Source organism: Ictalurus furcatus, chromosome 4, assembly GCF_023375685.1.
Source record: "Ictalurus furcatus strain D&B chromosome 4, Billie_1.0, whole genome shotgun sequence".
NCBI lineage: Eukaryota > Metazoa > Chordata > Actinopteri > Siluriformes > Ictaluridae > Ictalurus > Ictalurus furcatus.
This window is the reverse complement of record NC_071258.1, coordinates 28,866,203-28,879,664: the sequence shown is the minus strand read 5'-3', so window position 1 is coordinate 28,879,664 and position 13,462 is coordinate 28,866,203. Positions and strand designations below refer to the sequence as shown.

Sequence of the window (13,462 nt, the reverse complement as noted above, 5' to 3'; positions counted from 1 at the left end):
AATTGTGCCCTTAGTGCACTTGGGTGAACTGTAGTATCTGAAGCTGCTGTGTTTTATGTTTCTTCACTGGACCTGGCTTGTGCTAACCAGCAGTGTGTGTATGTGTGTATGTGTGTGTGTGTGTGTGTGTGTGTGGGATGGTTAAAAGTCAGCGGGTGTCTTTGATGTCTACAGACCAGGACTGAGGTCAGCCAGATCCAGAGTGTGTGTTTGTTGGTAGAATAGCCATATGACATGCACATGACCTGTCCAGACTCCCCTGTGTGTGTGTGTGTGTGTGTGTGTGTACTGAGATTCTGAAGGTTATGGTGAGACCCAGTAAAAGCATCAGAACTGTTCTATATAGAGAAAAAAACGCATATAAGCACACTGGGTAACAGGAACCGTTGGAAAGAAATGGTATTTGCATTTTACTACCAACCCGGAGCGTTCTATTTCCCATGATGCCTGCATTCGCGTGGAAAACATACTGCATCACTTTCAGTCAGAGATTTGAGACGGCGAGATGCTCTAGATCAGACAGACCACGCTGGAATGATTAATGTCCCGATTCTGAATCGGTGATATCCCTTGAAAAAAGCATTCTTTACATCTAAAGCTTTCCTGAGTGTCAGAGAGAGCGCGAGAGAGCGAGCGAGAGAGCAAGCGAGAGAACTGAAGTTTCCACTCTTTTACCAGCTAACACAAAGAAACCACCTCGTCTCGGCTCGGAAAATCAAACTGTCCGAGTGAGATTGTTTCCCCTTCTGTCTCTTTTACAGAAAAATACGTCTATGGCTATGTGTAAATGTCTACATATGTAACCTTACAAGATATGAAAGACCCTCCCAAACACACACACACTCTTTACACACATTAGAACAGAGGGCTATTGTTTTGTAAAGTAAGGACGAAGCTGGTATCTCCCTCCTGTCCCTCACTCGCTCCGCTCTAAATCAGCCCTTTCTTTCTTCCGGGCAGTAAATATAGAGCAGGGCCTCCGAGCTCCCACACCGCTCACACCAGGGGAGAGCTCACACCATTAGAGCAGCTGTGGGTGTAACGTCAGAGATATACTGTATACACACACACACACACACAAACCAGGACTCTCTTCTATCATTAATGTCGCTCATGCTCCAGTGAACCCTTTAAAATCCTGGATTATTATTCAGTTCTTCCTTCTGGAACGTCATTCAGGAACTACAGTGATACTAATGAAATATTAGTACGTAGTTATGAGAGTAAAGCATGCACTGGAAGTCTGGTCCAGTGGGGTTTATAAAATAAATAAATAAATAAATAAATAAATAAATAAGTTTTATTTTGTTTGATCTAAAGGGTGACAATAAAAATTCAAAGTGCTAGCACTTCGCAGTTCTTATAACTGAAATGAGGGAGACCGGGGTTAAGATTAGTTTTCTGTGAAACGTGAGACGTCACACTGACTAGGAAGCCTCGGTTTTCCCGTGTGGAGCGTTCCTTCAGTCATCACACCGCTGTGTGAGCTGTAAACGTTATCCAGCTGCCTAATGGTCCATGAGAAATAAAGTGTCAATTCAGACTCATCCCTCTAGAACTACAATTTGTACACAGAGTTCCTGCTTACGGAGGTCCGGATAAGCAAGCGACGCGACGGTTACGTTTTGTTTTGTAGCGCTGCATCACGTGACCACTTCTGACTAGCACCGAACCGCTTGAAGTACCATGGAAATGGATTTGGACCTCAATTCCACGTGGACATTCTCACAGTGGTTGCTGGGACTACGTTTGCTACTATGGCTCTGAGACTGCAATTACTACATGTACTGGACTAGTGCAACAAAACAGACTTCATGTACAAACCATAATGAACTTTCTTTCACTTTCACACTATCTGTTGTTACCCAGATGAGGACGGGTTCCCTTCTGAGTCTGGTTCCTCTCAAGGTTTCTTCCTCTTAACATCTTAGGGAGTTTTTCCCTCACCACCGTCGCCAACGACTCAATCAATAGGGATAAATTCACGCGCTTAAAATCTGTATCCTGTGTTTATATGTTTCTGTAAAGCTGCTTTGAGACGATGTTCATTGTTAAAAGCGCTGTACAGATACAACTGAACTGAATAGCAGAACAGGATAATTGTCCAGTCATCTTTAGACGATAGGATGAGGGGGGGAAAAAAAATTGAAACCTGTGAAAACTTCCCTTCCCGATCTGATCTGATGAGCTGCCTTCAGCTAAATATTTTACGTGTACATTTATTAATTTAGCAGACGCTTTTACCCAGAGCAACTTACAAATGAGGAAATACACGCAAAGCGATATATCAAGAGGAGAACAATACAAGTAGTGCTACTGTACAGGATTTATAATTGAGTTCTAGAGAAGCAAAGTGCGCAGAGTCGAGGTGTAAGAGCTAGAGTAATTTATTTTATTTATTTTTAAATCATGTAGGGTTGGCATTTTAGGGGTTAGTTAAGTGCTCAGAGGTGGGTCTTTAGCTGTTTTTAAAAAAAATATTTTTAAATACATAAATGTGTGCGATTGGATTAACTGTAACAGAGAACAACTTCGCTGAACTACGACGGTTTTTTGCACCCATTTATCTGTTCCACTACAGCAGTGGTTCTCAACCAGGGGGGCGCGGAGAGATCGGAAAGGGGGCGCAAGTTGTTTTCAAGAAAAAAAAAACACAGACGGTATCATTTGGGGACTCGGTGTATTTTATTGCTTTTCAAATAGAATGTGTATAAATTTTAAAACCCCGCGTTCCCTCTCCCTCTGTATTTTCTTTTTGCTGGGGAGAGGCGGAGCTTAGCCTGCCTGTTATCTAGCTGTCAGTGCAGACCAGTGTTGCCGACTTAGCGACTTTTCAAACCCCTTTAGCGACTCCCCCCCCCCCCAAAAAAAAGCACCTAGCGACAAATCTAGCGACTTTTTGGACAAACCTTAGCAACTTTCCAAATGTCGTCAGTACTGTCCTTCAAGCGCGAGGTCCTGCTTTCCCGCTGCACTCTCACCTCTCTCTGCGTCTGCTCTGTTCAGTGAGAGTCTGAGAGCCGGAGATTTAACACCGTCATGGATAACGAGACGCGCCCTTCGTCCCCATTTACATCATTCATATGTGAATGTTTTTAGAACGCGAGACGAATGTAATGCGACATGTTCTGCGATGGAGGAATCCTACACGGACTGTCTGATGAGTCACGGCGAATCGGAGATCCGACGGGAGAAAGTTCTGCTTGTTTCGGAGACGTCGCTGTCTTTCTGCAGCGTTGAGGCCTTAATGTAGGTCTGAGATGGTTACCCGCATAAATCGGGAGTGCCACAGCATAGATGAACTCTAGCACGGTGGCCTGAGTGAGCTTCCACATCAGTGAGCTCATCTCTCAACTCTCTCGCCTCACTCGTGCAGCCTGTAAGTGAAAGGCTGATGACCGTCTTTCCCTTCCTCCCTCTTTCTCTTCTCTTACTGTATATTCCTCCTTCTTTCTCTCGCTCTTTCTCACTTTCTCTCCATGATAATTGATACTACGGCAAGTTTCCAAAACCAACAGCATGCAGAGCTGTTCGCGCTCTAACCCACACTTTCACACACACACTGAACTGCATAAATGAAAAATTCCATCACTGAAATTAAACATCATACATCCATCTATATAAATTGTGTGTGTGTGTGTGTTTGCACTAACCTGAGGACAGAAGGCTCCCGCTGCTGCCACTGATGATCTTGCCCTTGCTGCCCATGTTGGCGAGTTTAGAGGTCTTCAGCGTGCCCGTCTCTGTGAGGTCGATGGCTATTTCGTTCAGACTCCGTGCTGCGTGGATCTTTGACTGCGAGCAGGAAAGCGAGTGGGAGAGACAGAGAGAGAGAGGCAGAAATGAAGGCAGGGAGACACACAGATATACAGAGAGGCACGGTGAACGTGCTCGCCAGCTGTATAGTGTGTGACAGGATTTTCCGAGAGACGAACATTTCCCGGCTTTTAAAAGTGTAACTCAATCCCCCTGCTCGCTTTAAGGAGTCACACAGTGAAGAAAATGTGCGTGTGTGTGTGTGTGGGCGTGAAGTGCTCATGTGTGTAGTCTAGACACATTGTGAAACCAATTAACACCATTCAGTTGCACATGATGTAAACACTGATATATATATATATATATATATATATATATATATATATATATATATATATATATATATATATATATATAAAAGCTTGAGACAGCTAATGAAATCATTCTTGATTGAAGCCACTTGGAGTTTTGTTTATGCTTCCTAGCAAAAATAAATAAAAAAAAAAAGCTGTATATCAAGAAAGCAAAAATATATTCGATTCTGTCATCTATCTTAAAGGAAACAGCTTTAAATAAATAAATAATATACACAATTAATCGAATATCGATCTCGATTGTGATTCTGACTGCCCACGATGACATGAACACGATCGACCGTGATATTGACGTTTAAAGTTCGTCCGACGCTCATAGAAAACTCGGCTGCATATCGAATCAAGCGCTTCCTAACCTTACAGCCAGTCACCATAGAGTGGCGCAGGGATGACGTCAGTTTGTAACGCCAAAACCCGGAAACGGAGTTAGCATTTTAGCCCTTCTGGTTCCATCCCAAAGTCAATGGGTTTTTTTGAATGGGATTTTGGTCTGTGGTGAGCACAAGCTCAAAATATTTTCACGTTTTATTCTACGACATAAAACACGCCAGTAAAACCCCACTCAGGACTTTTTAAAAAGCTTTTACATGTATTGAAAAAGGCGGTTGATAACGGTCACGTAATGAGGGTTTAGGACGGATGCAAGTGCAGATAAGAGCTTTATTAAAGAGACGCAGACAAATCCAAAACGTGAGACAGTAGCGTGATCAAAAACGCGCGAAAGGTCAGGCGATCGGCAAACGGGCATGAACAAGGCTAAACAAGAATCCAACAACGAGGTCGAGAACAGGATCAAAACTGTGAGATGTGAAAGTATGAACAAAAGCTTGGTACACGGAAAACCCACGCAATACTTCGCGTCGAACAAAGACACACGAGCGGTTTAAATGATAAACGTAATTAAGGATGAACACAAAACAGCTGAGACTAATGATGACACATACTGTAGGAGAACAACCAATGACAATACAGGAGCGGAGACAGGACGGAAATCATAACAGAAGCTCATGTAGAAAGTAAACAAAGTCAATGTCAGTAAAAGAGTGTGCTGCGAGCTCCGGCGCTTGCACGAGGGAAGTCATGACACTAACATGTTTCTAAATGGGACTACAGACGTTGTCGAGGACATTAAACGTCAACGTTTTTCCACGAACAGGAAAAGTCTTTACAGATAAACTGGTTCAGGTGTGCTGTGCACAATTTCCCAAAAATAAACCGTGGATGATGTAAATCAGAGTAAATCCGTATTATGAAAAACGGTGATGGTGACGTTGAAGTCGAGCGACCGTGGTGTAGTTCGTTTAGAGTATATAGTTAGCTTTTTATTTCTGGCGATTGTATTTAGGCTTCAAACTTCATACAAGTTGTGTTCATTTGTGAAAATGATCTTGCTGGACAGAACGTGTTAATATTGTAAAATTTTGTTGATCACAGAGATTATTTTTTGCTATAATTAAAAAAAAGTCTATGTGAAAATCCTATTGGGTTTTGATCGAGGGAACCGGTGTGATGCTAACTTCCGGGTTCCGGTACAAAATGACGTCATCCCTGCGTCACCGCTCTATCGGGTGATTTGTCAGCGTCTCTCCTCCTGTAAACACTGTTATAGCCTTTTCTGCATTGGCCTGAATTGTTTTCATTTGGTTTTTGGCATTCTGATTTTTTACTCATCCTATATTTTGGGTACAACTTTATTTATATTTTGCTTCTGCGAGACGATGCACTTTAAGGACCAGTCTAATTTGATGCAAAGATTTGTACATTAGCAGGAATGTAGCACAACATGGAGGTGAAAGCAGCGGTCTGTTTATTTAAATGTGAAAGTGCAATCAAAATATGCTGTCCCTAAAGTCAATCAATAATCGTGATAAATAATCTCAACATCGATCAAAATAATCGTGATTATCATTTTGACCGTAATCGTTCAGCCCTATAATAAAATCATTTTATTTCCAGACTGATTTCATTAGTGTGCACTCTGACACCTATATACATCTCTAACATGTATATCTATGGACACAAATACACGTTAAAATGCACAAAACCAACACACACACACACACGTTTGTCTTACTACACTGTAAAACATGATAGCCCCATTAAGTTATGTGAACTTATTTCTTCTCTTAACTCCAACTCCAACTATCATGGCGAGGTTTGGATATTGAAGTTTATAACTTTTCAAAAAAAAAATAAACTTAAGGTAATCCGTTGTCTTGACACGTGAAACGGGCAAAAACATAACTTTTTGAGTTGAAACAAAGGTCATCTTTAAGCTTTGAACCACCTGAAATGTTTCACAGTGTACTCCTGAGAAGTCCGATTAGCCTAATTATTACTGCAGCTAGTTAATGCTCTGCCTATACCTAGATCTGAAACTGTCCGATATTCCTATCTTCTGGAGACATTTGGTCCCCACTAAGATATAAAAAACAAGCACACACACACACACACACACTGACCTTGCTCTGTTTGCGGTCCAGGTAGAACTGGTGCTGGCTGATGGCCATGGCCCAGATGGATTTGATGAGGGCGGGGCAGGCGTACCAGGTGTGCACGGCGATGCCGCTGTGTCCGAACGTCCTTCGCGTTACCGACGCCCTGCAGTTGGAGCAAACACGAAACGACTTTATATTCACTGAATTCCATTACGCTGTACAGTACAATACACTTTCAGACAACTCACTTCCTTGTTTTATCGGCTAGGCTATAAGCAGAGACCACATTTTTACCCACTTTGATTTTAGTTTCATTTTGGTTTACCTGCCATTATGTTGTTCCCGTTGAATTATTTGTACAGTACACTCCTGTTACAATACAACACGTTAATATTGTGAGTTTTAACGAGACTCGTTATTCATTCGTCTTCAAGGAACCTCGTCGTCCTGGTCAGGTTTCAGGTGGATCCGGAGCCTATCGCAGGAACACCGCGCGTGACGTGAGATTGCACCCTGTATGGGACGCCAGTCCATCACCATACACATGTAGTGAATGCGTGGGCCAATCCACCTACCAGCATGTTTTTGGGAGGTCGGAGGAAACCAGTGAACCCAGAGGAAACCCATATAAACGTGGGGAAAATATGCAAAAACTCCATGCAAAGATATGCACGAGATATTCTTGGCGGGGGCACGGTGGTTTAGTGGTTAGCATGTTTCCCTTGCACCTTCAGGGTTGGGGGTGCCTGCATGTCCTCCCTGCGCTTCGGGGGCTTCCTCCAGGTACTCTGGTTTCCTCCCCCAGTCCAAAGACACGCGTTGTTTTCTGACTGGCATCTCGAAATTGTCTCCAGTGCATGAATGTGTGTGTGATTGTGCTCTGCGATGGGTTAGAACCCCGTCCAGGGTGTCCCCCAGGCCTGTGCCCAGAATTCCCTGGGCTCTCCTGCGACCCTGGAAGATTGATGGATATTCCTGGCACGATAAATCTCATTCAAATTCTGCTCATTTAACCTCACATAAAGTACACTGGGTAACACTTTCTATGAAGGCCATGTGTATAATTAACCTAGGAGTACATTCATAAGACATTATATTCATTGGAAAGGCATTACGATTTATACACTAGCAACTGACAAGTTCTTTCACAAGTGGTATACATGTGTACTACAATTTCCTGATCTCAAAACTCAAGATGCTCAAGACGTTGTTGCCGGTGCTATAATGTGTCATGAAGGCTGCGTTATAATCGCTCGTGTCGACCGTTCATAATAAATGCATAATAAATATAGCTATGGGTGCGTCTCAAAACGTCTGAATATCGTCGAAAAGTTCATTTTTTTTCCCCCCGTAATTGAATTCAAAAAGTGGAACTTTCATATATTCTAGATTCATTACACATAAAGTGAAATATTTCAAACAATCTTTATTTCAAATCCTGATGATCACTGCTTACGGCTCACGGAAATCAAAACTCCAGCATCTCAAAATATTCGAATAAAGAATTTATAATACAGAAATGTCATGCATGTTCATAAATGATTAATAATGACATGCACGATGCCTTATGAATGAATTCATAGCGCACTGTAACGCTGACCTTCATAAAACTGCAGTTTAAATGGTCTGGTTTTAGTTTTTTTTTTTTTTTTGTCCTTTTAAATGTTGCTGCTGTTCTGTGTTTTATCGTTTCCTGAGATGAAGCCTTTGCAACACTTCCTACTTTAATCCCTCTATCCTGAGGCCTGGAAAATATCTTCCTGTAACTACAACCTTCTTCATTACACCGAGCTCTCAATTTATTACACACTTACTGTACTTAGAGCCTAATTAATTTCTTTATTACTGTAGCGCAGTTATTCTTTTCATTTGGACTTCAATACATAATCCCGTAAGACGACTAATTCGTTTCTAACCACCGAAGCAGCAAGTGTATACGGGATGAACGTTTACTCGGATTCCCCAAATGTTCTAGCAGGAGCAGATATTCATTTCGGGCACTAGTTAATACGGCGACTAAAGAGACTAAAGAGAGCGCTCTGAAGATGTACGCGCTGTACCACCCGGAGTGCGGCCCTTGACGTACACACAACACACTTACACAGAGGAGGTTTGCCTGTTGCTACAGTGGTGTTATAAAAAGACTGAAATGCTCTAAAAATACCCTGCACACACACACACACACACACACACACACACACCACTGAGATCTATGATAAACACACAGCCCATGCCTCCTACTGTTATCAAAAGCTCATTCCTCATGGCTCTCTCTCTCTCTCTATATGTGTGTGTGTGTGAGAGAGAGAGAGACAGAGAGCGAGATCATTACCGAGCCATTAATAACACTCATACAGACAGAAAGCGAGACCAGGGTCAGAGAGAAGAGTCCTAAATCTGCACCTTAACATTAACATTAACACTAACATGCTGTAGGATCTTTCCATCTGCGCTCTCTAATTACTGCGTCTCGGTCTCCTGTGGCCACGAATGCCTCTTGTTCTCTCTCTCAGTCTTTATTTCTCTCTCTGTAGCTGGTTAAACTTCACGTCAGAGGCGGTTTATCAGTCAGCATCTGTGCTGTGGCTCTTGGCACAAGTTGAGGCACTAAAGAGCTGAACCAGCCACTGATGAGCTCAGAACTCAAAACACACCATCCTAATGTCTACAGAGACGGAGAGAGAACGAAGGAGAGAGAGAGAGAGAGAGAGAGAGGAAAAGACAGAGAAATGTGTAAACCACGTAGTATTCCTCTAGTGATAAACTTCTATACATACTGGATAAGAGCAATGAAATGATTCTTATAATCATCGGCCACATTGCCTCTGATATTCTCTTTTATGATTCGATATTTTCAATCGCAAAACACTAAACCTGTTATATCGGCTTGTTATTAAGAGAGAAATGATGGAATAGAGAGAGAGAGAGAGAGAGAGAGAGAGAGCGAGAGAGAGAGCGCTCACGCAAGATGAAGAAAGAGGTGGAGAAAAAGAAAGCGAGAGGGGCCCAGGAGAGGGAGAGGTATGAGAGTAAAAGTGGGATCGAGAGGTGAAGAAAGAGTGAGGGATAGAGGAGTCAAAACAGGAAAGATTAGAGAGAGGAAGTTTGGCGAGATGACAAAGAGAGATGTATAGGAAAATTGGAAATAGAGAAAGCGAGTGAGGGAGAGAGCGGGATGGGATGACATGAGAGAGAGAGAGAGAGAGGTGGGTAAGTGGGTAAAAGAGAACTGGAGAGATGAATGAAAATGAAGGAAACACAGAGTAAGAGAACGCTGAGAGGAAATGGAGGGATAAAGAAAGGCGAAGAGTCAAAGGGATAAGAGCAAGAGAAAGATAAAAGTGAGAGGAGGAAAGAGGGATAGAGAAAGTTAGAGAAATACCAAGGTGGAGAGAGGAGAGAGAAAGATGAAGACTTGAAGAGAGAGCTTTAGAGAAAAAGAGAAGGAATAGGTGGAGGTAAAAAGAGATTGAGCAAGTGATGGTGAAAGATAGAGGAAAGAGAGAGAGGAAAAAAAAAGATGAAAACTTGAGAGTTATATATAGGGATGGAGAGAGGCAGATGGATACAGAGATAGAGCGAAAGAAAGAGAGGAGTGTTTAAAGAATGAGGCGCGCGGTGCCGGAGCCAGAGACAGACAGGAAGAGAAAGAGAACAAAGGAAAGAAAGGGACAGAAAATAGATTGAGAGAGAGAGCAATGAAAGAACAAGGTATAGAGAATCTGAGAGGAAGAGAGAAGTAGGTGAGAGAGGGAGAAAGAGAAAGAGAGAAAGAAAGACAGCAGGAAAGGGATGAGACTAAAGAGAGACAGAAATGGACAGAGCGAGAGAGAGAGAGAGAGAGAGAGAGAACGAAAGCTTCTGATATTCATTCACACATCCCTGTTTTAATCCACATTTTTTCTTCTGATCTACTTCGCTGGATACAGGAAGTAAAAACAGGAAGTAAAACTATTTACACCAAAGTGCTTGTGAATGCTGGATTCTGATTGGTCAGGGGGTGTTGATTCATTTTCTATAACAGCAGCTCTGACAGTAGTTCCCGCTGCAAGGTTTATATTAATGCACTTGAACCGAACATGTCATCGTTCCCATGGTAACAACTCACACAGGGAATTGCACAGCAGACTTAAATGGATTTTAATGACGTGTGTAACGTTACGGACATGGTGAAGTTCTGTACGCAGAACAATAATAATAATAACAATTATTCTTATTAATATTATTATTATGCTATTTAACATTTTTGGAAGGAGTCTCCAGTGTCAGCGCGTTACTCAGTCCAGTCAGAGGTAAAGCTGTAAAACTTGGTTTTGTTTTGGTTTTTTTTTGGCCCTATTAACTTCAGGAAAGGCTGGTGATGGAAAAACTGCTTATAGCTTCTAGAACATACTCGATAACAGGAACCGACCTGTTTCACGGACGTCCCACAACACTAACTGTAACTAGAAAAGGATAAAAAGCATGACGGACGTTTACTAATAAACAAAATGTATTCTAACTAGAACAAAACACTTCAGGATGTGGTGTTACTGGAACTTTAGGGTGGGACGAGGGCTTCAAATTTGGGCCACATCACACCGCCCTGTCGTTGATTATTTTCCTTTAACCGCACTCCACCGAGCGTGCTCCTTACAACTCCAAACCAAACTTCACAGCTCCACTCAGCACTAACGAGTCTTTATTGGTCACATATACATTAGAGCACGGTGAAATTCTTTTCTTCGCATACCCTAGCATGTCAGGAAGCAGGGGTCAGAGCGCAGGGTCAGCCATGATACGGCTCCCCTGGAGCAGAGAGGGTTACGGGCCTTGCTCAAGGGCCCAACAGTGGCAGCTTGGCAGTGCCGGGGGTTGAACCAGTAACCCAGAGCCTTAACCACCAAGCCAGCACCGCCCCTAACGCTCAGACTAATCACTCTGTCCATATATATAATGTTGGTAGAAGATGAATCGGTGCTGCTCGACTAATATTTGGCGATTGGTCTGTATTGTAGATTTTAGAGCTGACTGCATGGTAATAATGCTATAAATCTCACGCTACATAAAGTCATCGTAACAAACACACAGCTAAAGCAGCGAGCGATTCATCGCGCGGTTGGACATGAACGATGAAGTCGCCCGCGTCCTACACGGACTGTGGTGAAGTGATGTGCCGTGTGCGCTGAGGTCAGGAACTGGAAGTGTGCACGAGTCAGGGTTATTATAGCTCTTTTTTTTTCTTGGGTTTTATTCACCTATTCTTTTTGTTATTTTATACACGTAGTCGTATTACGTTTATAAAATAATACGTGAGGGAAATAAGTATTGGACGTGTCAACATTTTTTTCAGTAAATATATTTCCCATGAAATTTTCACCAGACATCAGTGTTAACTCAAGAAATCCGGAAATATACAGAATGCACAACATTAAAGTCTATAAATGAAGTTATGTGGAATAAAGTGGAATGACACGGGGAAAAAAAGCATTGAACACGCTAAGAAAAAGCAGTTCTCCAAGGCAAGGTACCAGCTGAAATCCGTAAGTAATTACACCCCCTATCTTTAATGACTTCTTTATATTTCCGGATTTCTTGAGTCAGTACTTATTTCCCTCACTGTTTATATTTCAGTTTCGATTGGAGTTTTGGTAATGTTCGTTCTCCGGAGCTGCTGTGCAGGTGCAGTATTTTTCCCTCGGTCTCAGCACAGCCGTGTGTTATTATTAGAAACCAGGCACATTTTTGTGTAAAAGAGGTAAATTTAGAATATTCCCACACCGCAAATACTCTTTCCCCGCAGGCCGCCATTTTCCACGCTGGAATTCCGGTTATATTTTGATTTCGTTACGTTCCAAAAGCAAGGTTTTTCCCCCCCGATTTTCTTCAGTTGTAGTTTTGATGTCGTTCGAGTATATCATCTTTATTTCGAGTTCTAAGACGTCCCAAAAGTTCCTCAAGGATTTCCTTGAGGGTTAATAGTCCATCCATCCATCCATCCATCCATGTATCTCAATTGTTTCCTTTTACTTCTTGACTACTTAGTGTATGTGTCATGGTGTGTGTGTGTGTGTGTTCTGTGATATAAATTTACCTTCTAGGATCGTGAACTTCCACTGAGAACTTCTTCTCTCTGAAGTACAGATTCTCCAGCTGCCTCCATTGAAACACCTGAAGAGAAGAGAGAAAAGCTTGACAGCGTCCCACCAGTGGTTCTCTCACGTTCTTACTGTATAAGCTCTATCAAGATCCGTACACACACACACACACACACATCAGGCCGAGACTAAATTCCTGATCCGCGATGCACATCCAAACCGCACCGCTGCTCTCTTTGTCCTTTTAAAGCTGCGTGCTGTTCTTTAGGCCTCCTCCTGAGAAATCCAGCTGCTGTATGTGTGTATGTGTGTGAGATCCTCTTTAAGCATACTGTACTCTGTGTGTGTGTGTGTGTGTGTGTGTGTGTTAAGAGTGCAAGTCTGCGTGTACTCTGTGTGCGTTTGGAAAGAGAATGAGAAAGGGAGGAGTCAGCCCCCTCCCCGACCTCGTCCCTCCCTCCATCCCTCCCTCCCTCGCTCCGGGACACACACTTCCTGCTCCCACCGCGGACTGTGCGCGGGCGGGGTCTTTGGAGAGTTCAGAGTGACATGCTTGTGTGTGTGTGTGTGTGTGTGTGTGTGTGTACACAAAGTAGTCACAGAGCATTGTTTGACTCGCCCCTCCTTTCTCTTAATTCACTCAGGTTCTGGTTCTCATTACACACACACACACACACACACACACACACACACACACACAGTCAGGTTTTACGTACTACACACATGGACTCCTGCAGCCATCAGCTGAATAGATGAGACAAAGAGAAGGAGGGCAGAAAGTTAAAGAAAGCGCTGCACTGCTAAAAACACAAGTTTC

At 42.8% G+C, this 13,462-nt stretch overlaps 1 protein-coding gene across 1 annotated transcript in view; it reads right to left on the bottom strand.

The window, feature by feature from the left end:
- frmd4a (FERM domain containing 4A) overlaps positions 1-13,462 on the bottom strand; it is a 109,415-nt gene that overhangs the window by 26,754 nt on the left and 69,199 nt on the right. The window contains exons 12-14 of the mRNA XM_053623519.1: positions 12,642-12,718; positions 6,593-6,731; positions 3,654-3,795 (exon numbers count right to left, since the gene is read on the bottom strand). Of these exons, the coding sequence (XP_053479494.1) occupies positions 3,654-3,795; positions 6,593-6,731; positions 12,642-12,718 (358 nt within the window). The remainder of the gene's footprint in view (positions 1-3,653; positions 3,796-6,592; positions 6,732-12,641; positions 12,719-13,462) is intronic.